We start from the raw sequence: 12,412 nt of genomic DNA, 5'->3' as shown, positions 1-12,412 counted from the left end.
TTTGCTTGTCTGGGGAATGCTGGGAGTGCGACAGCATATTTTGGTCCAATACCTGGTCTTGAAATAGTGGAGACAACCTCTGTCTTCTGGGCGTTACCTCAGGATATTGCTTTGCTCCCTAAAATGCCCACACTTACTGCTGTGTAGTGAGTGATCTTGTTTGGCATCACAGTCTGTCAGTTATTGTCCCAGCATCCCACTTTCCAGTGCCAGTCACCTCATTTCATCTTTTTGACATTTGTTTTCTTCTCTATTATGATCTCCTCACCCCACCACCTTCACCTACCTGCAGTCTTTGTGGAATTCCTCACTGAAATTTATTGAATGAGGACATTTCTGATATTCTGTTGTTATTATTATGGAAATACATGTCTGTGTGTGTATATATATACACATATACATATATGTATATATGTATATGTATATATATACATGTATATATATGTGTGTATATATATATATTTGTATTTATATTCTTACTATATATGTTGTACAAATATAAAATCAGGTTTCTCAGCTCTGCCAAGTTAATTTCCAAAATAATATCCACTTTTTATTTACCAGCATGTGGTTTTCTCTTACGTGCTGCAGCTTCCTCTTCCTTTTTTTTTTTTTTGTCCTTGTGGGACTTTATTGTTTTCTCCCCCGTTTAGTATTGCTTTAGTGAGGTTTTGAGAGAAGGCAGAGATAAACCATTCCATTCAATCTGCTATGTTTAACCAGAATGCTGTAGATCATTACTTTACTCCATAGATGAATTATATGTGCTGGTATATTTTATGTGGAATTTGAACATTGCTAATTTTAGTGAGATTGTTTTTCTTTTGTGTTTTTGAAAGTCAGAATTATGTTCATCTTATAAGACAAGTATAGTAGCTTTCCACCATTTTTGTATTATGGTGGTTTGGCATTTCAATAAAATGTAAATGTTTTAAAGAATTTAATAATAAATTATATGGGTGCAAGGGTTTGAGGGGAAACTAGTAATATTTTTTTTTTCAATTTATATTTCAATTATTCTATAATGTTTCTTTTTATGTGTCAACTTTCAAAGTTTACATTTTCTGGAAAGTCGTCCCCTCTTACTGAGTTTTTCAAGTTTTATTATATAATTGTGCATGACTTTTTTTTATGTGTTTCTTTATTGGATCTGCAAGTACCTTATTTTATTTTGTTTGTTTGCTTTATTATTGTTATTTTCTACCCCCATAAAAGATCTGGGACTCTTGTTTTAATTAATCACAAATGCTAAAGTAGAAATTATCTTTCTCCTCGAGTTAAGACTATTTTTTCCTAAAATCTTGAGCCAACTGCACTATATTATAAGTCACCTCTCATTATTCTATTGATTTATTCTAACTAATAGTTAACTAGTATGTTCTTGATAATTAATAAAAGTAAAGAGCTGGTTTTAGATCACTCAAATGATTACTCAGAGGGAAATTTGCTAACTATTTGGGGGAAAAAATGAAAAGTTGGTCCCTTTGGCACACTATTAACCACAATAGATAAACACACCAAGATGGGTTAACAAATTAGAGGTTGAAAGAAGAAGAAAAGATATCCTAAACCAGCAGTTCCCCACCTTGGTGCACTTTGGAGTCCACTGGGTGCTATAAACAATTCTCGTACGTCCATTATACCCTAGACTAATTAAATCGGAATATCTGGGGGTGGGAGGTATCAGTAGGGTCTTAAGATCCTCAGGTGATTGCAATGGCAGCAACATCTGGGAACCGCTGCCTTGTGTTTTCAGAGTGTGGTGTCTGACCAAGAGCCTCTGCCACATTTTAGAGCTGGTTAGAACTATGGAGTAGCAGGCCTCGTGTCAGACACATTGAGTCACGCTCTGAATGTTAACAAATTCCAGGTAGTTCCCAACACATGGAATTTGAGTAGCAGCTCTGTAAAGCAGGTGTAGCAAACTAGGCCCCATGGTCTATTTATTTGAATAAAATGTTACCGGAATGATGCATGCACGCCCATTCATTTACACATCCTTTACAGCCGAGTGGATAGTTGTGAGAGAACCTACAGTGTGTACTATCTGCCTATTTACAGAAAAAGTCTGCAATGCATTTCAACCTTGATGGCTCTTTAGAATCACCTCAGCACCTTAACATTTCCTCTGCCTGTCTGTACCCCAGGTCCATTGAGTCAGAACCAGGAGGAGGAAGTGACCCAAGTATCAATCATTTTTACAGCTTCCCAGGAGATTTAAATATGCAGCCAAGGTTCAAGACCACTGTCCTAGAAGTACAAAGAGAAAATGTGGATGCATTTTTAAAAAATCTGTTTTAGGTTGGAGGTCATTTTTGAATATTAAAACAAAGAAACAATGATGGAAAGACTGATATATTTGACCATATAACAAAGGTTAGAATTTGAAAAATAAAGCCATCTTAAGGAAAATTTTAGACTTAAAAAAACAATTTTAAGCAAAATTAAAAGAATGACAATCTGTAGGAGATAATATATGCCATATAATATCCTCATTTAAAAGAGCTCAAATATATTAATAAGAATAAGAGGAAGACACAGGTAAACTGGCAAAGGCCACTATAAAGCACTTTAAAGAAGAAAATAAAGTGATTAATAATTATATGAAAAAACTATTTATTTATTAACATGGGATAGCAAACTAAAACAGCAATGAGCTCCTCTGTGTTTGGGATTGGGACTCTTACACTCCCTCCCTTCCTTCCTTCTTTTATCACAATACTAAGTCCTGGGGATGTTGGCAACAGGTCATTTGCATACTAATTGAAATGCAAATTATTAGGAGTGTTTGGCAAGATGATCCCAGTGCTGAAAGTGCTTACTTGAGTTGAAAGTGCTTGATGTACCGAATTTGACTGGCCAAAGTCTGTGCCAGGGCAGGGCTTAAAAGCTGGGGATTCCTGGACTTGGACAAATTTGGATTGAAACCTGGCTCTGCTGCTTCCAAACTGTGTGCTGGGTATTCTAGTCTGTTTACTTAGCTGTTTTCTTCTGTTGTGTGGATTACATACGATAGAGTTAAATGTTCTGGCGTGCAGGAAGTCATTCAAAACAGGAAGCACTCAGTAAAAACAGATTTACATCCTTGTCAACGTCATCATTTCACCAATAATTTAACAATAACACTATATACAGTGTGTGTGTGTGTGTGTGTGTGTGTGTGTGTGTGTGTGTCTGGGCTTTCTAGTTGTATTGTTGACTTTTCTATGGGACTGTGTATGATTTGATGCTGTTTTGATGGAATGACCATTGATTGAGGACCTCCAATGTACCCACGTGTATTATCAGAATACTTAGTCTCCTGCTATGCAGTCTCTAAGGTGGGTTTTCATGCCCTTATCTGTGAGAGAAGAAGGAAACTAGGACGATGGAGAGCTCCAGCTGGACCAGAGGCTTCAGCCCACCCCATAGGACGCTCCGCAGCTTGATGACTCTTCAGAGTTGGCCTAAATCACAACAAGGCAGCAGGCCTTTGTCCCCACACATACTAGTCTTGGGCCACCTCTGGCAGGAGTGTAACCTTCTGGTGAGGCCAGAAGCTGGGGACAAAGAAAGGTCCCCGAAGAAGGGATGTGGGCTGTACCCCACAATATTCACTACAGTTCCTGCGTGTTATTCATTTAATATAGTCTCGGTTATGATATGCTAGTGTCATTACTGTAAGGAACGTGCCTTTAAAAAAAAAAAAATGTATGTGCTACTTGTGTCCAGCTAATGCCAGCTTTCAAAATCAATACTGAGTACAGAAAAAGAGAGAAAAGCATTTTTGTTACTTCCCTATAGAATTAAAGAGTATATAGGGAGGTTTACTATTTCTTGATACGATAAAGTAACTCACTTGTAAAACCAAAGGACATGGTACCTTTGTGGGGGGCATAATTCATGCTTTTTGGTACACACACATTTTGTTCAGAACTCTTATAGCCATTTTCAGTTTCCCTAGAAAGTTATTTTATTTCAGAGATTTTAAATTATATGGACTAAATAATAAGAACATAGTATTATAAAGCAGAGAAGATGCGTAATTTGTCACTTAGGCATTGCCCATCCTGCCTCCCTCTCTCCTTGGCCTCCTTTATGTAATCGGAGTTGCTGTCATACTCTCTGGGCTCTCTCTGGGGGCAGCAGAGTGACCTGTGGTTAAGGCTCTTCCCTGGGTTGGCTGCTTTATATTTCTTAAGGGCATCACTTCTGACCTCTGCCAGGTGAACTCTCAGAGGTCCTGGCTTTTCCCTTTAGTAAGCAATGTATAGTCTCAGAGTTCTGAATGCAGACTATTTAACCTGTAGCTCTCTGCCATCGAATTCTTTCTCAAGTCTGATTCATCCATTCAATGCAAGCAAGTGTGTATTGAGCATCCACCTGATACCAGGCAGTTTTTTAAGTATAGGAAATATCTAGACATCAGTCCTTCCCCTCTTTGAGTTGATGCATGCTATAGCTAAGTAGACAGAAAACAAATTATGTAAATAATATTGCATGTGCTTTATACTGAGGAGAAAAGAAAAGCAAGCAAGAGAAATAAAGAGATGGGAGGGAAGGTGTGAGGGGAGAGTTGCAGTTTTGGATAGTGTGACCAGGGAAGGCCTCACTGAGATAGAGACACTGAGTAAACACCTGAAGGAGGTGAGGGAGTGCATTATGTGGCCATCTGGGCAAGAGTGTTCCAGGCGGAGAGAACAGCATGTACAAAAGCCCTGAGGCAGGAATATGGCTGCACAGTCAGAGATCACTGAGGAACAGACAGACCAGAGGAAACATAATACTAGGAGGAGGAGGAGGCCAAAAGGAAATGAGGCTGGCTTTGCTCTAGGTCCTTGAAGGCGTTTGACGTTTACTCTTTGTGAAATGGGGGACACTGGAGGATTTTGAGCAGAGGAATTGCATGATTCATTTTACTTTTTAAAAGGCTCACTCTGGCTGCTGTGCTGAAAATAATTGACCACAAGGTGTCCAGGGCAGAAAGCCATTAGAGGACTATTGTGAATTCTGGCCGGAAATTAGGTTGGTGCAAAAATAATTGCAGTTTTAAAAGGAGAAAAATAATTGCAAAACCCTCATGGATTGCACCAACCTAATACATACATGCTTCAGACCACTGTTTCTCCGGATAGCCTGGTGTGATTTAAGCAGAAAATGTAAACTGATTTTTTTTTTCGCTCATGTCGAACTCGGTTTACTCATTAGTGTTCATGGGACCCAGTGTCATGAAAATGACAAACATACGACAGTCAAATAAACAAAGCCAACTGTCTCTTGTTCAGTCCCTGAGAATGCTACTCTTGCATCACGCTGGGTCCCTTTTGTAGGGACATTTCTCTCAGGTTTCCATCCTGGGATAACTGTTCTCCTGAGAACCAGCTTGTTTTTTTTTTTTCTCTTTTCTTTTCTACATTGTTATTTTTATTGTGTCTCCCTGCTTGCTTTTGTTGGCAGAGAACTTAGAGCTGGAGCAACAGTTGACCTGTAGCAAGAGTGTAGAACCTAGTGGCAGCTGCGTTGTGTTTCCCTACCCTTATTTTCCTACACCTCGATTAAAAGAAAAACTTGTGTTCTGTTTTATTTAGTGAGTCCCTTTAAAAAATGGCAAGCTACAAATAAACAATATAGGATGCAAATAGCATCACTTAAAGATAAAAAGGAAGAAATCCAGTTCAAAATTTGGGTCATTCCATAAGTGGAAAAAAAAAAAAAAAGTCTCTATATGCATGCACACTCAAATTTTCACGACGAAACCATTAGTGGCTAATAGATACCCAAAGCACCCGTATGTTCCTGGCTGGCGTCAGTTTACCAATCTTCCTTTACCTCAAGTTTCTGAGTTTATTATTTTATCTCCCAGCAGCACGTGGCAATGGTGTTGGGGTGAGATTCACCCCAACAGGGGTGGGCGGATGCTTAGGACCAACTGTACAATTTGTTAAAAAAAACGCACTGTTCATCTCCTGCTACTCCTTCTGATTGGATACGGCTTGAAAACTTCCTTGAAATGTTTTTGTACAAAAAGTATATTTTCTGAGACCTTGGATATTTGAAAATATTTGTTGTTGTTGTTGCCTTTACTGTAGAACAACTACTTGACTGGGTATACAAACACTTGTCTTAAAATTCTGAGTGTTGCCCGACTGTCATTTAACACTTAGTTGCACTAATGTTAACCCCTCGTCCCGAACTCATGCTTTATATTTTTTTCATTTACTTTAATACATGACATTTAAAGAAAAAAAGTCACATACTTCTCTGCATTGGTGTCAGAGAGCTGGTCATCCATTTTATCTTTTAATCTCAAGTCATTTTTTCATCTCTAGAAAGTTAATTTCTATTATGTCCTGGCCGTACTTAGGATCTCGTTTCCCTTTGGAAAACATTTCATCCGTAGGTTAGGTTTCTGTAATCTTCACTCCATTTGTGTTTTCTTAAGCTTCATCTTTTTTTCTTTTTTTCCACCCTGTTCCTTATTTTCTGCTTTCTGAGAACGGTGGTCAGTTTTGTCCTCTGCATTGAGTTTCGTTTTCAGCAGTGTTAAGCCAACCTGTCATCATTTTGGTTAGGACTGTGTTTTCAGCTCGCAAGCCTTTTCATTTCGTCCACATCCCTTCTCATCTCTGCACTTTCTTGTTTAATCCAGGTAATATAAATATCATTTAGAATAGAAAGCGAATGTTTTCTGAAAAAATCTTTTGTTCCTGAAGGTAAATCCTACTCAGATGAGAAGTTTCCTTTTGAGCCATTATCCTTTGCTCCCTCTGGTGCTGTGGCTCTAAGTTTTGCCTTGTTACCTCCTGCTGGGACAGGGAGGGATCTGACTGGGCCCACTGTGGAGCTTGTGCAGGAGAAAACTCCTGGCCTGTCTCCTTTCCTTGATTCATCCTGGCGTGTCTAGGGAATCGCCATGCTTCTTCCCACCACTGTGCTTTCGATGCCCCCTTCCTGCCTCAGAGATGGGGCAGAATGGAATGTCACCACTGGCTTTGGACTGCCTGTCAACGTCTTAGCCCACTTGGTGCTGAGTGCCACTTATCACACGTGTGTGTGTGTGTGTGGTGGTGGTGGGGCACTTAATAAAATGCTTTCGGAAAATCTGTACAAGTCCCTTTGGGAGAATGGTATGATACTGAGAGTGTCTTGAAGTGTGATAATCAGTGTTTTGAAAGCAAGTCTCTTGCCTGACAGCCAAGTCTTAAAATCTCATGAGTGACTCATAATGTTTTACACACACACACACACACACACACACACACTTACTCTTGGCTATTAAAACACAATAATAGCTTGAATTTTCTTTAATCCTTGATTGGGTCTATCCCCGCTCCCCCAAGTCCCTTAGAAACTAGAAACACTGGCTCTTCTCCATTTGAGAGGTTGCTGATTTAGAAAAGAAACATCTTGACACTTAGTAAAAGTGGAATTGTATAAGTTTTGAATCCTGAAGTAATGAGGTGTGTAATCTTTGCAAACAGATAGCTCTGTGAGCTACACTATTCTATTTTATTGGGACTAAAGATAAAGGTTTTAAAAAATCCATCAAAGACATAAGGTCATCCGACTTGTTCCTAATGTGCTCTTACCATAAGGGTTACCCTGAGCTATTCCCAGTAATTTTCAGAGACAAAATCCTCTCGGACAGTTAGGTAACTTAGAAACAGTGCTTTACATCAGAAGCAGATGTATGAGAACCCTCATTAGTGAAGTGGGCTCTCCCCATCAGGCCTTCCTCCACTGCGGCTCGGAACAGGCCCCTTTGATGAGCAAGTCCGTTTACCAGCCAAGATTAAACCAGTCAAGAATCGGAATGAAGGACTATGTCCAAGGTACTGATGGTTTCATCTTCTGCAAGAACTTCAGCCCCCTTCTGCCATGTCAGCTGTAAATTCCACAGCAGAGTGTGAACATTAAAACCACGCACTGAAAATAATGCATCTCTGTTTCATTTCTCTTTCCAGGTTTGAGATTTTTAAGAGCTCTCAGACTGATCCAGTTTTCAGAAATTTTGCAGTTTCTGAATATCCTTAAAACAAGGTAAGATGTTCTTTCTCCTGTTTTCTCCTCATTACTATCCCCAGTACCACATGGTAAATATAAGGTGTGTTTTGCTTTCATCACAATAAAGTTAAAGTCTGTTATTCACAGAATGAGTGATGTAACCCAGAGATCCAGAGAAAGCCCAGGGTAGGGTTTGGGTCGCTCTTTTCAGCAGGGCTTGGGACGCTGTGGTAGAGACAGAGAAACAGCTGTGCCTGCGTCCCCAGACTGGGGGACTGTGTGGGGTTGCCTGGAAATCAGGAAATCAGCCACAGCGTCATGGGGCGAGTGCACAGCGGATGAGGGATACATCTGCTCATTGATTTGAACGTCCTTGCTCCCAGTTCTAAATCGCCCCTTTATTACATCACTAAATAAGAAATTGAACCTGGCCGTAAAAGCAATAGAAGCAATGCTTTTTGAGAGGCAATCACAAACCTCGTATGGCAAACAGAAAATCATTTTATTTCAAAGTACATTTTAGATGTTCATTTTATAGCCAGTGTAGCCCCTGGGGTTTGCTCTGTAAATTGCCTTTTGGGGAATACCTAAAAACCTCCTGCCGAATGCTCCGTGACTATTTCTGTTCACCGTGTTATGATCTGGAAAACACTGCTGGACCAGGAGGAAACAGCCCCCAGAGATCCCTTTCCTGATGACCTGTGGGTTTGCAGAGCTGGCCTGAACCCAGGGCTGTCTTGATGAATAAACTAATAAAAGAAGTTAGACGTACTCTAATGGAGAATAAGAACAGGTCATGAATTTCTCTTTTAGGAAATTACAGTTTAAGACACTCACTGCTAACGTTCCACTTCTTCTTAACGCGTTTGATAAATGATTAAAAACAGGGCACCTCTGTTTTGTGATTTATCATGAACACATCTGCATTTGGGGGCCATGGATTCCGCTCTGTTTTCCCAATAACTGAGGCTGGGACTCAGCTTCCCAAATCTGTCACATCCAGCAAATGTGACAGGCTATTATTAGCTTTCCTCTTTGTGTCTTAGTACTTTCTGTTTATTTTTATTTGTTTTAAGTTAAATTGGTTTCCCCTCCCTAACTATGTATCTATGTGAATGTGAAGTAAATTCACATCCTGTTAGCCAAGGTAAAGAGGAAGGGAACATCTAATGCAATAGAAATCCTTTATAGGATGCCCCCACCAGTCTACATGTTCATTATCGTGGGGTCAGAATTTATCAGTCCTCTATTTCATAGTATGTAATATTATTGATACAGAGTGAATATGGTTCACCTCCATAACTCCTCTGAGTCACAGTAACCTTGATACCTACCTTTTTATGGCTCCTCTATATAATGGACTCTTAGGACTCTTGAAATTAAAATGATCAACAAAGTGAGCAGTCTTAAGTGTTTTCCTATATCATGTGTGCTCTATAGGCTGTATTTTTAGGGCAGAATCAGTGGGTACCCGGGGCTGATCGCAGGGGTTGTATTTAGAGACACTCGTTTTTTCCTAGTGGGACGGTGTTATGTGGAGACATCCACAGCTCTGACGTGGAGGAGTGCCCCTCTCTCCCTGTTTTATGTTTGTCTCAGAAATTCAGGGGATTTTAATTCTCCGACACCAGCATTTTAAGAAGGTGCCATCACTCAGAGAAATAACGTGGAAAGAACTGTGCTCTCACCTTCCTTGTATTCCACGTAGCTCCTTTCTAGCTTTGGGAAAAGAATGAGTCATCCGAATAAAATATCTCTTTCTGGACTTTTATCAAGAGACCCACACATTTCCCATTCCTTGGAAAAGACTCCTTTCCATTGGCTGCAGGAAATAGCACAAGCAACCCTGGTGAGCGATCCACCTGACATGTCTACATTTACGGGTGGTTCATTCTCCCAGTGCAGAGGGAAGAGAGCTGAAGCAGCTGGCTAGGGAAAGAGGGGGCTCTGTAAATTGGGAGACAGCGCTCCCAGGGAGGGGTCACGGGGTGGCAAGCTGCTGGGGATGACGTCAGTGACCCTGAGCCCAAAGCAGCATTTCCCCAGAACACCACTTTCCGCTGAAACTCCTTCTATTGTCATGGGGCACTTGTCATCACAACCCCACAACTTAGATTGTCCCAGTTCCTGTCACTTCTGGTCATGACCAGGTGATTGAGTCAGTTCAGCAAGCCTGAGTGGAGCACCGGTTTGTGCCCTCAGCGTGGTGGGGTGAGGATAGAGAGCTCACTGGGGGAGGGAGAGCCAGCGTCTCTGCGGCTGAGATACAGGGATACCCGGGGAAGTGAGGCTTGAGGGGAGTAATTATGCTGGGCTGAGCATGAATGTGGGGAAGATAAGGATCTCTTTGAGGCACAGGTGTGTTAAGTAAGCCTTGTAGGAAGCTAGGTGTCATCCCAGTGAGGCTGGAGATTGCGCATGTGCATGTCAAGAGGGTGGGGCTGACTCCCAATCAAAGAAGCTGCAGAAAGCACACAGGGGAGAGAACATGGCCCTTGGGGGAACTCTGAGTAATTCTGTGCCCCTGGAGACTGGAGGTGGGAAAAAAGAAAGCCAAGGTTAAGAGGGTAGGCAAAGGCCAGATCTCCAGGCCCAGACTAAACTTCCCTGAATGGAAAGAACTCTAGAGGCTTTAGGACAGCTTTCTGAACCCGTTCTCTCTCCAGGTGCCTGGCGAGTCTTGGCTCCTTGCTTCTGTGCACCCCCAGGCACAGAGAAATGAAAGCCTTGGTTTGTGTCGGGCTTTAGACTTTGAGCGGTTTTCTGGTGACTCCTCTGTACCTTGTTGCTTTCCTGATGACCTTCCAGAAGTGTGGGTGGAGTCCTGTAATCTTTAGGGAGATTTTGTCTGGTTTTTTTCTGGTGGCCAATCCCCACCCATCTGTGGTATTAGGGAGCGATGGGGACATTGCAAACATGATTTGAAGTAATGATTTGAAATTGCGGTTTCATTTTCTGTTCTTTGGGTGCCTTGCTTGGCCAAGAGCTGGAAGAAGCAATACAGAAAGAAGTAATGGGGGTAGGGGCAGGGGGAGAGTGAGAGAGAGAGAGAATGGATTAAGAGGCAGCAAAAGGAAACCAGAGTGAACAGGATGACAGAGAAAAACATAGATGAAAGAGGCAAATCACAGTTATGGAATAGCATCAAGGCTGTTCCCCAAACTGCCAGGCAACAGTAGTGCTTAAAATCCGCCGTGTCCTAAAAGTGCCATATTGAAGGGGACACTGGGAGACTGTGTCATTGTCTGAACTTTCAGCAGTTTCTCAGTTGCCCTGCAAACTGGCAGGCTGACTCACAGGCGAGAAGACACTTATTCTATAGTCAGAGCAAAGGAAGCAGCTCTGTTTAAAGGCTGTCACTCTGTCATTAGTACACATTGATGATTGCAGCATAATCCTTTCGTAAATAATGATTTCCTACAGAGAAAACCCAAGAGAAACTAAAGACAAAGTGTTAGGCATAATAGATTTAGCAAGTTTCAATGTACAAATACTAATTGTATTCTATGCATCAACAACAAACAGTTATACAATGTAATTTTAAAGGTTATATTTAAAATAAATAAAAAAGCTATATAAGTATCATGGATTGATTTGTCGATGGTGGTATAGACTTTATGGAGAAAAATATCTATTAAAAAAAGAAGTCTCGTAACTGTTATTTGTTGTTTAGTGACAAGTGCCTCTGAAACTCAGTGGCTCAAGATAACTGTCACTTTTTAAAAATTTCTAATGATTCTCTGGGTCAGCTGGGCCGTTCAAGTCAGCCCGCCTTGACTTGACTCTGTGGTCATCTCATGGCTGCATGGTTGGAAAACACTTCTCTCTCCGGGGCCTTGCTCTTGCAAATGAAAGCCAGGATTCCAAGGCCTTAATCGTGTACTCAAAGTAAGAAAAGTCTTTGTTTTAAGGGTGGTTATGTGCTCTCATTGGCACTCCCTACCAGTTTCTCCACAGCCAAGACCAATGCAGGCAAAAAGCTGACTATAAAGAGTGAGGGAAAGACAACAGGTAGTAGAAAGTGTGGCAGAAGGGCAACTTTTTAATATTTAAAAATATCCCATGAAATCGTTAACATAACAAGTAATCTTACTCAGCATTCACACACTCCACCACCCTGCAATTCTCATATAGGGATTAACAGATTAGGGAAGTGCATCTCAGTCCGTTTATATTAACTTCCCACAAGACAGTATGTACATGGTAGGGCCAGAAAGGGGACCTAGCCGATTGCATTTAAGGAAATGCTTAAGGATAGAAGACACACACACACACACACACACACACACACACACACCATGGATTGCCTAGTAATTTAAAATGAAAACTGGGGGCGGCTGGTTAACTTAGTTGGTTAGAGCACTGTGCTCTTAACAAGGTTGCCCATTCAATCCAATCCCCACGTGGCCACTGTGAGCTGCGCCCTCCA

At 41.1% G+C, this 12,412-nt stretch overlaps 1 protein-coding gene across 36 annotated transcripts in view; it reads left to right on the top strand.

Moving 5' to 3' along the window:
* The window catches only part of KCNMA1 (potassium calcium-activated channel subfamily M alpha 1), a 715,366-nt gene that overhangs the window by 455,931 nt on the left and 247,023 nt on the right, over positions 1-12,412 (top strand). For all 36 annotated transcript variants that reach the window (XM_074339646.1, XM_074339645.1, XM_074339641.1 and 33 more), the window contains one exon: positions 7,944-8,019. In XM_074339646.1, coding sequence (XP_074195747.1) covers positions 7,944-8,019 — 76 coding nt within the window. The remainder of the gene's footprint in view (positions 1-7,943; positions 8,020-12,412) is intronic.

The sequence above is a fragment of the Rhinolophus sinicus genome, linkage group LG07 (genome assembly GCF_036562045.2).
Source record: "Rhinolophus sinicus isolate RSC01 linkage group LG07, ASM3656204v1, whole genome shotgun sequence".
In the NCBI taxonomy this organism is placed as follows: Eukaryota; Metazoa; Chordata; class Mammalia; order Chiroptera; family Rhinolophidae; genus Rhinolophus; species Rhinolophus sinicus.
The sequence above is the reverse complement of the archived record's forward strand: the minus strand, read 5'-3'. Positions and strand labels throughout refer to the sequence as shown.